The 15,978-nt window shown below is 34.3% G+C and overlaps 1 protein-coding gene across 1 annotated transcript in view; it reads right to left on the bottom strand.

Annotated features, from left to right (window-relative positions):
* LOC150082867 (ras-responsive element-binding protein 1-like) overlaps nt 1–15,259 on the bottom strand; it is a 54,442-nt gene extending 39,183 nt beyond the window's left edge. The window contains exons 1-2 of the mRNA XM_090378303.1: nt 15,214–15,259; nt 11,728–11,955 (exon numbers count right to left, since the gene is read on the bottom strand). Of these exons, the coding sequence (XP_090234429.1) occupies nt 11,728–11,955; nt 15,214–15,259 (274 nt within the window). The remainder of the gene's footprint in view (nt 1–11,727; nt 11,956–15,213) is intronic.
* Nucleotides 15,260–15,978: the final 719 nt, after the last annotated feature.

The raw sequence follows: 15,978 nt of genomic DNA, 5'->3' as shown, positions 1-15,978 counted from the left end.
TGAATTTATATGCTTTTAATACCATATACAAATTCATCATATTGAATTTATCATATTCAAATTTTAGCAAGCAGTATATTTCAATACCATATTTCTGATATTTCTACAGTATCTGCATTTGTGGATAAGCTTCAAATCAGTGGCATATTTATGCATAGATGTGCTAGGTGTATGCTTAAGAGTCTCTGCTAATTGGGGGCCACAGTTTTTTTTTATTTTTCTGAATTTTATTAACAAATCACTACAATTGGAAAAAAAAAAAAAAAAAAACAAATACGGAAATAAATTAATATAGTACAGCCTCCCACACTATTTACAACAATTACAAAAGTCATTAAAATCAGTCACACCCTTTTCATGCTATTTTAGTAAAGTTGCTATCTGGTTTATCATCATAAAATTCAAATCGCAAATGTAACATACAGCAATTTGAGAAATATATAATTAAAGAATTAAATGAGTGACTTGCTGCTTATTATTGAAAGACTATAAATAATTTAAAATGATGTAAATAAAAATACTTTGTCAAAACTTTTATAGATACTTGAAATGTAGATCTAATAAGTTAAAATCAGAAAATTTAGTTCTCAGTTTGGCCATTCATCAAAGTATCAATAGAGACAATTGTGAAGAGTGCAGATTTTGCCTAAGAGAAATAAGTTTTTTATTGTGCAACAACATCAAGAAATTTTGTCAGTATGGAATTGTCTAATTATTGGGCAAGACTGGTGACTTATCTATAACAAGCAATGGGTTTTACTCAGTTTCCTAATTTGTAAATATAACATTAAACTTAGATAACAATTTTCTAAGAATATTTACTGTTTAATAAATGTGTTTAGAATTTCATCTGTAAAAAAAAAAACATAAATATAGCAACTCTCATCCATCTCACTGCTTGACAAAATTAACAGAACAACGTTTTTCATGAATATATTATTGTGAACAGTGTTGCCGAAAACAAATATTTGATATAATAGGCACCCTGGCATGCAAATTTCGAGTATCCAATAGAAATCAAACTACCCTATTACAGAGCCACGCACTATGCAAATTATTCATGCCTATAAAAACAGGTTGTGACTACATGACTTCATTCCCATTTTTTGGTTTGCTCTGTGGGATAGCCACATCTCAAGTACTCAGGATGGCAAATCATCATCATTTAGATTATTCTTTGAGATGGCGGGCCACTGGATAACTTGAACTTCGGTAGTCACAAGCGGAGGTGTCACGTTGGTTTAATGTGTCGGGCAGTGTAGTCTTGGCACTATCGAAGCAGTTTTAGGAGACAGGAACGATTACAATAAGAGGTAACCAAGGTCGTACAACGTCTACATCAAGAACAGACCACTGTCTGGTTCTAACAGCAAGGTGGAACCCTACGATGTCCTGTCATCAACTGTCTCTTGAGGTTTCTGTGGCCACATTTCCAACTGGCCTGTGTTAAGAAGGTTCAATTCAAGTGGACTCCACACAAGGAAGCTAGTGGTTTGTATCCCATTAACCGCTGCAGAGCTCATACAATTCTGTTCTCTGATGAGTCCTGTTTTAGCCTACAAACAGATTCTAGATGTTATTTCATCTGGAGACAATGAGGAATGCAGTACCATCCCTCCAACTTCAGAGAAAAGGACACTTATGGTGGAGGTGGTGTTCTCGTGTGTAGCAGAATGATGATCAATGGCTGCACCCCTCTTCGTGTTTTTGATAGAGGTGCCATAGGCCCAGATTTTATTTTCATGTATGACAACACCACTACACATAGAGCTCAAGTGGTGGAGGAATATTTTTAAACTGAAGATATCAAATGACTGCCATGACCAGCACAATCACCAGACTTAAATCCAATCAAACGTGTGGGACACCCTTGAACGTTGCATTGCATGCCAACAGCCAATTCCTTGGTCGCTTGCTAAGCTCAGATCTGATCTGTGTTGGTGGAAGAATGGGATTTGTTACCACAGAATCTTATGGACACCCTTATATCCAACATGGTTCACCTCTGTCAGGCCTGTTTAGTGGTTGGAGGGGATCATATGCCTTGCTAATGTCATGTGTCCATATTTTCGAGCATCTTTTATTGACTTTTGTAATGTGACCGTTTTAGTAATTCTTATACAACCCCCTATACCTGTCCGAAGTTTCTTGCTGTCTCCTTGTTTCATAGTTATTTCATGGTACACCACTATACCAAATTTTGTCCCGCTTCATCGCAAGCTGCACGAGTTACACCACGTTTTCTACTTGTTCTGTTAATTTTGTTGAGCAGTGTATTTGTCCATATACTGTATAAAAGAAAATTAAGTAACCAACGGATTCTAGTCTTTCAAAAACACCTACACATTCCCAATAGCACATTACTAGAAGCTTGGGCTCTGGTGCAATATAATTTATTTTTTTTAATGTAACTATTTCATTTTTTTTCTTTCAGCCCCACCCTCCACCAAGCTTTGAATGCTGGTACAGCTGAATTCTCCTGCACCATAGGATGATATGCCACTGCTCTAATCTTATCTATTGGAAAAGGTTGCATTGTTAAACACACTCAAAACTGAGCCTTCAGCGAACTGACTGTGTGATACTTTTCACTTTTACCCTTCTACAATATACAATATTTTAGAAGGGGGTTAAATTTTATTTTGTTGTACTTACAGTGAAAAAATACAATCAAAATAAAATTTAGTGCAGGGCTATTATATTTTCTATGTTGTGTATGTTATCTTTCTCTTGAAATAAAGTACTATGTACATATAATGTAACGTACAGAAATGCAACGTTTCTCACGGCTTTTTTTTATAACCAGTGGCAAATCATCACAAGATTGTCCCTTGTTGCAACGTTTCTTTACTGACACCACAAAGCCTTAGCTCTTTCCCAATTTGTCTCCTCCTCCTCCTCCACAAACTCAGAGTTCTTGTTCAGCTTGCACCAAAAATAGACCAATGTTTATAATTATGATATGACCACTTCTGAAATCTAGGAAATTGTAAGATCTGGCAAAAATGAGGTCGAAAGATTGCTAGGCTTTGGTGGGGCTGAATGAAAAGTATAGTTTAAAAAACGTATTTAGGAGTTACAATATAAAATTCTCTGTGCAGTGTAGACTAGCAGAATGGTATTCTACTATAAAAATTTGATTGTAGACAGGGAAGTCATAATCCCACCATATAATGCAATTGTAACATTGCACTTAGAATACTACATCTAAGTATGGAGACTTCACCTAAAAAAAAAAAAAAAAAAAAAAAAAAAAAAAAACCATCAAGCTTCAAGAAAGGACCCAAAGATGGGCAATGCACCTGTGAAATTGGCAAAAGGGTAAGAATATGAGGAAAGACCAGGGGCCCCAAAATAAATTATACACTTGGTGGGGTTGAATTAAAAACAGTAGAGGAAGAAAGAGATCTGGGAGTTTTGATACAGGCAGATATTAAGTTTTCTGAGCAGTGTAAACAGGTGGCCAGGAAAGCCCATGGTGTCCTAGCAATGATTTATCAAAGAATATCCTGTAGAGATGGGAAGGTCATAATCCCACTGTACAAGACAATTGTAAGCCTGCATTTGGAATACGGTGTCCAAGTACGGAGACCTCATCTGAAAAGAGATATCAAGCTTCTTGAAAGGGTCCAAAGAAAAACAACTCGCACAGTGAGATCAGCAAAAGAGTGACTGTACAAAGAAAGACCAATTATGTGGGCTACAGAGCTTGGCAAATGGGAACCTTAGAGAGGGACCTGATTGAGGTTTATTAGGATCTGAGAGGGATTAATAAAATGAATGAGGACAGAATTTTCACTGTTATAATGAAATCTAGAACTAGAGGCCATATTCAAATTACAGAGCTTGAAGTTTAGATTGAATTGTAGAAAGTTTTCTTTTAGCCAGCGAATTGTTGATTACTGGAACAAGTCAAGTTGCCTTTGCATGTAGTTGACGCTAACAGTTTGAATAAATTCAAAGCTCAGTCAGAATTACCAACATGAGGAGGAAAGTGCATAATTTGTATTTTCTTATCCACTTTTTTTTTTTTTTGATTGGTGCAGCAAAAGTCTGTGGCTTCCTTGCACTATAAGACTAATAATAATATGGCTACTACTAATAGTTTAGTAGTAAGTGTAGAGAAAGTCACTCATTCAGAGAGAGTGATTTACTCCTCACTAATTCCTCCACATTAGTAAAAGATAAAATATATTACAAAAGCTGTAACGTATATTTTAACAATATAAATTTAAATATTAGAGAAGCATAAAAATTATCTTAGAAAGAAAAAAAAAGAACTTTGCTCAAATATTCATAAACTAATAGCCTACAGAAGTTCTGTAACATTCAGATCCATTAACCTATTAAAAACACAACCTAAGCACATTATGTATCCTTCTTGTAGATAATGGTCACTATAAAAGAAACACCATCTACTCAAGTATATAAAAAGTAGGGTGATAAATATATCAAATTGTCAGCTATAATCAACCTGTACAAAATAATTCGGAAGAATTATTCCTTTTTAAATGCTTCTTCACTCACAAACAGATCGTCTATGCAAGCTGATTCATTTTCAGAATTAGTTAGGAATTTGTTACATGATTCTGATTTTGCACCTTAAGGCATCACATGATATGCATTTTGAGGAGGTGGGAAGGATTAAGTCTTTATAGAGTATGCAATGGATAGATTTTATAACCCACCTGGTCTAAAAATAAACAGATATTTATCTGAACCACATTTATAATAGTTTTACTTCTCTGTTGTTTGCACTGATCATGTTTGAATTGCTTCTTTGGTTAGGTTAGTTAGTTGGTTTTAGGAACATCAGCAATTGTGTACTATGTCTGCACAAGTGTGTGTACATGGACTGATACGTAAGTTGTGCAGGCTGAAAAACCCAGAATAATTCATAGGGGACTTACTCCCTCCACCTGAGATTTACTAATTAGAGCCCTTTAGAAATTCCTTCAGTTTTATTATTATTAATATCATATGGTGCAAGGAAGCCTGAGGCTTTTGCTGAACCAGCCAAAAAAAAATTTGAGTTACCCTGAGAGAGAAAACATGAGTCAGAAGTAAAATGAAATCACTAAGAAAGAGAAGAATGATGATATCCAGCTCAAGACCCTGGGTGGGTCAAGCCCATACTCATCAGATGTGATCCCCTGGGTTGTTTGTTTGTTTGTTTGTTTATTTGGAGCATTAGCAACTAAGGCCATATTGCTCCGGGGATATGCGGTGGTCATTCCCTGACCTTTCTGCATTCTCCGTATTTGGTGATCATGGGCTCGAACCCCGGTCTAATCAAGAAGCGTGTGCTACGCACTGCTGCTCCTGCCCACCTGGCTACAGAGGCGCCGAGCCCCTGGGATTAAGACATGAGATTCAAACACAGCCTTCTCCAAATGAGTGATGTGGTGAAACTACCATACTGTCATGGAGGATATGTTTCTTTAGAGCCCAAGAGCTTTCTATCCTAAATCTCTTAGCAATGAATTAATTTACTTTTGAAATCTTGTTGTTTGCACTGTAAAGCTACTATAAAGTTCTCCAATCTTCATCCAATTTTTAGGCATTACACAATATGCATTTTAGCATTAGTAGAAGCATATGATGCAAGAAAGCAAGCTTATACAGCATCAGCCAAAAAAAAAAAAACCTTCCCATTTCACCCATCCATTTGCTCCAAAAGTTTGTCCAGTTCTTCCTGCATGGAGGTAAGGCTTAAATATTTATGGAGCATGCAATGGATAGATACTGAATTTGTATCTGGTCAAACAAACAAATAATAAACATATTTCTTGAGGCTATGATGAACTACAGCATTTATAATAGTTTCATTCTCTGTTATTAGTAATGACTGTTTCTTCAGAACCAAAGATCCTTTTTGTTCTTATATCTCAACAATGGATGAAAATTTCCATTGAAAGTTGTGTGCCTGAGCTGTGAACCTACTTTGAATATAATGTTCTGCGATCTGTATTTGGTATCCCATATTTTGGGCCTTTATAATAAATAAACATTTTATCACTCTTCAAGGATCAATCTGAAATTGTAAAAATGCTATTATATCACATATTTTCCTATAAAATAGCATTTCAATGATTTCAAGAACTGAAACACTGTATAATTAAACTAAGATTAAGGTACTAAGATATTCCACAAATGGCATAATAATCTGGATATACAATATCAGAATTGTTTCCAGAATGTAATTCTTTATAACCTAATCATACTGTATAATTAACCAGATTTGTTAGCAAAGATGATTACAGAACCTGTACTGTAATTATCTAAATGACTAGTAGTTGAAACTCACTAGTCTTATATGATTAGATAGGAAGCATAATGTATTAATTGTTAAACAATCAATTTAAAAAAAAAAAAAAAAAAAAAAAGTTTAGTTAGTCAATAGCATAACCAGGTGAAATTTTTTTTTGCCCAAGAACATTTTTTCCTTGGTTGACATTTATGGAATCCAGCAAATGCTGATAAAGAATATTGGAGGAGGTGGTGTCAGGACTGAAAAGGCATAAGCTTCCTGTACTTGAGATAACATAATGACTTCTTCCTGTTTTAGAAATGACTAATGGAAAAATATCAATAATAAAACCTCTATTTTTTTTTATTATGGTAACTATTCCTAGGTGTAATCTGATACATGCTTCAGAATAAGTTAAGTTTATACTTAAATGGTCTGCCAACAATCATTAATGTAATGTTCTTCTTCATTTGGTAATTATGTAGGTGTGTATGTATGTATGTGCAAGCACCATTAATTCTTTCACAATTCAGAAAAAAGCATACAGAAATAAAAATTTATAAAAGTGCAGGGTCTATATATTATGAACACTGTACCTTAACTTTATGACACATCATTACAACTGTTCGTAAAAGATCTATGCAATAATGTTTTGTAACACAAAGTCCCTAGCTGGTAACCAGTTTTAAGTTTTAATTAGCTTTGCTTAAAAGCAAAATGTTTATAATACACATCTTTTTGGATAATTAATCATCACTTTTTTTCCACATCATTTGTTTCTATATTATGGTATTGCTTTGTGACAGTATAGTGGCTTCACCACCTGTTATTCATTTGGAGAGTTTTTGGATCAAGTCCCATCAGCGACCAGAAAAATTTCTAAAGTTCTCTTCAACTGAGAATGTGGTAAGCTGATTTCAAGCAGAAGGAGTAGGGTCCTCCCTGTGAGTTATTCCAGGGTGTTTTTGCTTGCACCACATGCAAATCAACCCACAAACTTCTACAGGCAAAATACACACACGGTTTTGGATAATGCCCAGGAACCATTAATATAATGATCATTATATTAAGATATCAATTTTTCCTGATAATTCTGGAATACAAAACTACTCATCAATTCTTCCATATTCTTTAACATATGATATGCACAATGGTTTTTGTTTTTCAACTAAATCAACTTAAAATTCAAAATATGTAAAGATTAAAGTACAGTAGGCCCTCGATTTAACGGACAAAAAAATTTCTGTCCTAAAAGAAAAAAAAATGTATAACCTATTTATATCTGATAGCATCGCACATCAGACAGCACATCTGTCTGATGTGCAACACTATCAGACAGATGTGCTGAAAATTCCTTCTAATGAAATAAAGGCTGTTTTATTGCTGGATAATGCACCTACTCACCCTAATGCTGAGAGGTTAGTTAGCAGGGATGGGAGAATTAAATGTTTTTCTGCCTCCTAACACTACCTCACTGATACAGCTGATGGATTAGGGTGCAATCATTACATGTAAGAGGTTGTATAAGAAGAAGTTTTTGGAAGAGGTGATGGTTGTTTTGGAAGAAACAGAAGAAGATACAAGAGAGTCACCAGGATACTGCAAAATTTACATGCATACAACATCAAATCTGCTATCTTCAACTTAGCAGCTGCATGGAAATATATGAAGATTACTACCTTGGCCAATGTTTGAAAAAAGTTGTTGTACGACGTGGAACCTGAAATGGACTTTGAGGAAATTGAGGTGTCTAATTTTTGGGACATTTTTCTGAGGGCCGGCAACAAGAATGCAACTGAGAATGATGTGGAACAGTGGCTCAAAAATGATGAAGGTGATCCAGGCTATCAAATTTTTTCTGAGGAACAGATTGCAGAAAATGTTCTTCATGGAGAACAAGAGGACAATGATGATAACAAAGGTGAAGAATCAGTTCCACCTCATCCTAAATTGTCATAAGACAACATGTGGATGACATCATGCATTATATTGAATCATCATCAGACCCTGATGTGCTTCCTTATTATCAGGGTCTGATGAGCTTCCTTATTATGAAAATTTTAGAGAATTTCGATCTACAGTAATAAGGAAGCAGCCAAGGTGTAAGGCAACTGAAGCTTGATCTCTTCAAGACCACTTCATCAACTGGACCTGTTTCACCAGAACCCTTTACCACCAAGGAATTAACACCTCTCCCTTCATATGACAGTTGTTTCTGACTCTGAAAATTGTGGTTCTTTCAATTAATTTAATATTGAATAGTATGCATCATTTTTTTGTAATTTTTATTCAATGGAGTTTAAAAATTTTAAAGTATTTTTTCTTTCTAAAATGGATTTAAATGAAAAAAACTAATGTTCACATTGAAAAACAACTTTGTGTGAGCTTTAAGAAAAAAATAAAAATAAAAGTGGTGGAAACACTCCATTAGTTACATTGTATAGTTTTTGACATGTTTAATTAAAATAAAGTTTGGTTCCTGTCGTAAATTTATTTTTATATTTTTAACAGATGTTTTAGTGGCGTGTATAAATTACTCAATGTACATTATAATAATATTTTATTCATACTTATACATTATTAATATATGTTTTCAAAATACATTCGATTTAACAAACTTTCAGCAACAGCAGACACCCCTTCCCCCAATTAGTCCGTTAAATCAAGGGCCAACTGTATATTCAAAATATATAAATTCTTGGTAAGAATGAAGGGATTACAGCACAAGGTCTGAACGTAGAGCCTAACAAATCTGGTTAATAATGTAATATGATTAAGTTAAAGCATTTAGTTAATAGAAACAATTATGATATTGTATAATCCCCAGGGGCTCACATCTGGTGAGTATGGGCTTGGCACACCCAGGGTCCTGAGCTGGATATCATCATTCTTATCTTTCTTGGTGATTCTCTTCTACTTCTCTCTCTCTCTCTCTCTCTCTCTCTCTCTCTCTCTCTCTCTCTCTCTCTCTCTCTCAGGGTAACTCAAGAATTTTTTTTTTTGGCTGGTGCAGCATAAGCCTCAGGCTTCCTTGCACCATATAGCTGCTAATAATAATAATAATAATATAGATTTTAGTAAAACTTTTGATTTGGTCTTCCACAGGAGGCTACTGTATAAATTGGAGCACACTGGGAAGATACATAAGTGGATCAGGGACTGGCTGAATGAAAGGAGACAGAAGGTTAGCAATCAGCATACATTGTTCAGGATGGATTAATTTGGCTGAGTCCTCAGGATTCAATTTTAAGGGCCCTCTTGCTTCTTATTTCCTTCAGTGATATTGGTGAGGGTATAAAGGAAAAGTTTGCTAATTATTTAAAAGGTAGGTAAAATAGTAAATAATGGGAGTAGCCAGGCTGCTATAGAACATCTTAGATCACTTTCACACATTATCTTTAAAATGACAACTGACGTTTAATCTTGCTAAATTTAAAGTTTTGCATTTGGAGATAAGAAATCAGGCAGAAACTAAATATAATATTATATTATATTTGGATAAAAGAAACCTGGCTGTCTGTTTATATAGATAGACAGGAAAGTAAAGTGCAAAGAATCTACTACCTACAGAATCTTTTATAGCAGCGAGAAGGATGTTATTCCTCTTCATAAAATGATGAGGAGACCAAATTTGGAATATTGTATTCAGATATGAATGCACCTAAAAGGATATAGAACTTCTACAGAGGTATCAAAGAAGGACAACTAGACTGGTTAGTAGTGCTAAGGGTTGTCTCTATGAGGATGAGGAGCATCTTAGATGTGTACTACAAATACTGATGATTACACACTTCAGGAGTGACCTGACAAGCGTTTAAGGCTCTTGAAGGAATAAGCAGAACAAATGAGAGAAGTATACTTGTAGCAGCATATGAAACTATACTGAGAAAACGCAGACATAAAATTTTGGGAAGCAACAAAAGATTAGCTCTCACAAGGTTCACCAACCTTCTGGCAGCATGCTACTGATCATTTGGAATAAGTTGCCTTCCAAGCAGTGGAGGTAGAGGCTGTAAAAGTGTAAGGCAAAAAAGTTGGATAGTTACTTTTTAGTGATGGGAAAATGGCAATCGATTCAGTTTTATTTATTTATTTTTTTGACTGATACAGAATAAGTTCTTCCCTTGCATCACTTGGCCTGATTAATATTTATACAGTAGACTCTCGATTTTCCAGGACAGACGGTAAAAAACAAATCCCAGATAATCGATTTCCTAGTTAATCCAAAAATCTCCGATATACGTAAGAGATATGTTCCAGGCCTTCTTATTTAGTTTTATGTAACTCGGGAATGACTAATAACATATTGCTATTATATTATTATTGACAAATCTGAATTCCGCGTGATACTTGTTAATGTTTGGCCATTTTGATACATCCTTATTATAATGATTCCTTAGAGATTTAACAGATGCACCGTTTTCAAACTTTTGAATAATTTCAAGTTTCTGTTTAACTGAAAACACAACTCTTTTGTGTTTACCCATCATTTTCGCAATTTCTAAATAAAAAAAAAAAAAAATTTTTACCATAAAAAAAAATTCCAACATCCCTGACATAAATAACAAAACAAAATTTGTTCTTTTGCACTGCAACAGAACACAACAATTGACGCGCCGCACTAAAACAAACTAAACATTTGGTCTCTTTTTTTTTTTTTTTTTTTTGAGCGGCGGATGTCAAGACAGCGGGGATTGCAAGATAATAGGTACACTAATCTCCCAATGACGACTTATAATGCCACTTGTCGCTTATTTACGACTTGCAAAATATCTGTTTATACCTATTCTAGTTATTACTTGAATTTTATGATTTCTGGTTGATTTTTTTTTTTTTTTTAATTTGGAGTCTTGAAATGTCCCAGTTAATCAAGAGTCTGCTGTACTTAATTAACAGTTGTTTGTTTGTTTGTTTGTTGATTGGTTTTTAGGAGCATTAGCAACTAAGGCCATATTGCTCCGGGATATGCGGTGGTCATTCCCTGACCTTTCCGCATCCTCCGTATTTGGTGGTGACAGGCTCGAACCTTAATTAACAGAGATAAGGTATGATATACTCTCACTGGACTATTCCCAGAAAGAAGAACACCTGATAATCTTACCCCAAATTCTTTTTCCTGGGAATTTAATTAGTGTGTGTACTTTTTTCCAGATGATTATAGCGCATTTCTTGTTTGTTTTATGAAAATGCCTGCATTATAAAAAATATCTTATAAGAATTTTTTCTATAAATGGTAAAATTCAATCACAACAGACTATCATTCATTAGTGTTTAAATCAAAAAAATTATTTTTTTGAAAACTCTAACAAATATATATTTTTCATATTTAAAAAAATTGACTGAATAGTGTTAAATAAAATACTTATATTGTACTATTTCTCGAAGGTAATGTAATTTTTTTTTCTCCTTCAAATAAAAGTTTCTATAATATGTACAGATATACCTATCTAATGATGTATATATGTATGCATAAATACCTATGTTTTCCTGCATTCCTGAAGTTTTTACTTCATTCTTTGGAGATGCTGCTGAAGAGCCATTTGTATTTTGCCTTTTTCTCCATGCCCCAGTCAATCTTTTACCTTTCTCATCCTGCCTGCAAATTATCTTTCCTTTTCTTCTGAGATTAATTCTCTTCAAATTTTGAGTTTTATTGCTTCTGGTTTGCTTAACCACCCTGGAAGCAGCTCTTTTCGGTGGAGGTCCTAAAATAGAACAAAAAGTAACTTATTACACAACATATTTTAGTTAAAACTAAAACATTTAATCAAAACTGGTTCTTTAAAATTGGCAGGGAATAAAATTAAGATATATGTGACTAATCTCAGTTTAAAGGATTCTGACAGTGCACTATAGATAGTGCCTCTATTTACAATGGGGGGGGATGAATCCTAGAAAGTATGGCTTAAACCAAAACATATTTTCCATTGACATAACTGATATAAACAGGAGTGCATTCCTGCAAGATGCCATCCATTATTTGGCTTATTATCAGTTTATTTTCACTATTTCTGTTTAGTAGCATGAAAACAGGGAGGCCCAATTAGAAAATGCCACAGGCCCATAAGTTCAACTTCTATATATTTGATTTTATCTTTTTATGAATCATTCTACTCCTGGCTATGCTACTGTATATGCACTGTTCAGTTGGCTTATGGTGTAGTGCAGGCAGCACTGCACCTTAAATGTGGCACTCACACCCAACTATATTTGTGAAATTTTTTTCATTAAAAAACACAACCTGAACATTATCAACTAAATTTTCAAACTCCACTGGATATCCAGATTCATCCAGGAGGGATACAATTCTGTTCAAGTTTTAGAGAAATATGAAGTTATCCTATTCTGAATTTAAGTTGTCATCATCCAAGATTTTTTATCTTTCTACACTCAACAATTCTTCCATATGATCCATAACCTAGTTCCTTCCTTTTTGTAATTCTGACAACACTTGGTACCACACTCTAGCACATTCTTTAATTTTTTCAGCATTTGTATGAGCCATCAACACAGTCAGTGATTTGTGATATGTTAAGTGCTCAGTATGTCCATCACATTCAACTATTGTAATAGTTCTAATTAGAATGCTTTCTATAATTTTTTTTTGGTGTCCATATAACTGTACTTGCTGGAGTGATCTGGACACAGTCTGTATACTGTTACTATCAACAAACAGACAGAGAATCTGACATATGATTATTCCACATGTAATACTAGATGGTAATAAAACAAATTGATGTACTTGGTCTTATTGTGCAGATTAAGCAATTCTGTCAAATTGCCCAACTGTCATAATCCTTCACTTATATCATTATAATACTTGACTCATTTAGAAAATTTTATGATTTATCAATGATAATGTAGCAAAACAAATATAGATAGGAATGTAAAGAAGTAACTACTTATAAATGAAACACAAAAGATGGTGCAAAAAACAAGGATAAAACTGAAGTGAAAAAAAAACATGATTTTGATATAATTGGCAATTTCACCATCAAATCAATGAAGTTATCCAAGGATTTCCTGAGTACTCATTGTTGAGGGCATTCTCTAGCTTCTGGAGTTTATTATTATTATCTATATGGTGCAAGGAAGCCTGAGGCTTATGCTGCACCAGCCAAAAAAAAAATTCCTGAGTTACCCTGAGAGAGAGAGAGTTTCATGGAAACACTGATCAAATAATATCACTATTATACATCTCATCACTGATATTCATTTCATACAGCATGCTGTCGACCTGTGTCCTATAAAGTAGGGCATTATTTCCCCAATAACTGTGCCATATAAAAGGAATATTAATTTCATGATCTCATCTCTATATACCTTATCTGCAGTAATCTGTTCCTGATGACTGCATTTCCATTAAAGCTGAATTATCCACAGATCATCAGTCCATTAAATAAAACTGATGCCATTCCTGCACAAGGGAAGAGCTTTTTGCAGATTTCAATTCACACCCAAATTAAGGACTTGCCTTCAACTCAGTGTGGTTTTCGAGCACAAAAGAGTTAAAAAGGAAAGTGGGAGGTCAAAATCATCCACATGCAGGTCCCAGTCGGCTCTGTTGTTGCATGAATCTGATTGTCACATAATCTAATTTTTATGCTCAGAAAAGAATACAGAAAAATAAGACTAAAGTATGTAGCATTCCGGTGTGGCCAAATGGTTGTAGAACTGTCATTCTTCGTCATACATGTCTAACCCTCCAACCAATTGGAGCCATGCCACAACAGTGTGCTCCAACATCACAGACTCTTGCAACTTCAGTGGTTACAAGTCTATGATGCTGTACTTTGTACAGAATGCTGATAAAGTAACTTAATATAAAAATGTTACTTGACATACAAGAAAACAATGATCGTTTTATTGTTGTGTCTCAGCTTATATGGCTACAGATATTGTTCCCTCTAAATCAATATCAGCTCCAATTAAAGTAATAAAATTATGAATAGTGTGGGAAAGCTGATCTGGGGACACATTCACTATCTCTATTTGACTGCTCTCTTTACCTGTGATATATTTTGGCTCACTGTATATGCAACCTTTTAGATAACCCAACAACCAATATCAAGAGGGTTCAAATCTAGACTTCAAGGTGGCCACTTCATCCAAAAGCTCTACCAATATTTCATCCAACAAAATGTTCTTTTAATAAGCAGTAACTCTTGGGTGAGTATGTGAAGCACTTCATCCTGCTGAAATATCACCTGGTCCATCTCTCTCTTTATTATTATTATTTTTTTTCATTGTGAATGTACCCTAACATGCCTGCTTTGGGGTTCATCTTATGAAGTGGTGCAGAGTAGGTCTCAGTTGCCAACTGCCACAATTTACAAATGCAAATCATGTGTCCCACTTTGTTAAGTGGAACAGTGAAAATATAACTTTCTACTTTTATTGACTGATACATCATTAGTTAATTTGATTAAATTAAAAAAATTATTCTACCAATTCCACATTCTCTTGTCACAATTGGATTAATCTTTAGGTTTAATGAAAAACATATTGCAGGTTGTCACTGATTGGAAGCAGAATCAATGATGAAATGGCACTTTGATTTTACTTGTACAGGTTTAGAAAATATCTGAACATGCCCAATGGCAGAAAAAATTCCTCAAAATAAAGGTCATATAGACACATAATAAACAATAAAAATTAAATAAGTAACAGTGTCAAGTGCAATACAATATTATAAGAATTCCTTTTTGTTGTAATATTTTTTTTCTTTGTTTTTGCTTTAACATAATTTAATTTTGATAATATGTATAATATATAGTATATATATCATACACATAACATATGAAATTTATATAATATATAAACTAGGGGACTCCACCCCCTGCTCGCTTTGCCAATCCCCAGCCAATATCAAATATATAAAAAATGTTATAACCTGCTTGACATCATTACTGAAGCCACTTTGGAAAGAGTTTCCTTCACATAATAGATCGATTTGCTTAAACCTGCTGTTCGAGCAGCTTCTTCAAAAGTCTTGTATACTAATGCCATTCGCAGTTCTCATGCCTTCGAAATACCATAGATGTTTCGCTTTTGTAACAATAATTTCAAATGAAACCTCTCCACATCTTGTAGTGAGACAGTATTTGAAATCTAATCAGGAAGAGTGACCACTTTATGCATATTTTTACATTGACACCATTTATTTCCCGTTTTGTCCCACGTAAAATGTAGAAGTATGACAGAGTAAGTCAAATCTTCTGCACCCCTCTCGTAATTATACTAATATACTAACATTAAAACGCACTGAATCAAAATCTAATCAGGAAATCACCTGTGTAATTATTTACCTGTGCATGTGTAGCGATGTAATTGCCCGCCCACTTGTACCACGTCACCTGCATCCCTCTTCTCCCATTGGCTCGAATAAATATCACCAGGAGGAAAACTTTAATGTATAGAGAGATAATACTGTATTTATAATATATAGAAAATTTGATTTTTCTATATATTATAACACGGGGTGTGTGTTGGGGGGAATGATTCCATTGGCATTGGGTGATGCTCGTGTGTGACATACTTATGATAACGCATTGTATATGACATCACTTCCATCAAGAATTCTGCTGTCTTCCCCTCTGGCAGTCTTTCCCCTCCAACCGATTTCGAGATTTCAAAATATAGTAATAATAATTTTAAATCATGGACACTAGATGACAGCCCAATATTCTAGTTCAGTGGTTCCCAAACTACTGAGATCTATGGACCCC

Source organism: Mastigoproctus giganteus, chromosome 7 (assembly GCF_048544385.1).
Source record: "Mastigoproctus giganteus isolate SK-2022 chromosome 7, ASM4854438v1, whole genome shotgun sequence".
Classification (NCBI taxonomy): Eukaryota; Metazoa; Arthropoda; class Arachnida; order Uropygi; family Thelyphonidae; genus Mastigoproctus; species Mastigoproctus giganteus.
The sequence above is the reverse complement of the archived record's forward strand: the minus strand, read 5'-3'. Positions and strand labels throughout refer to the sequence as shown.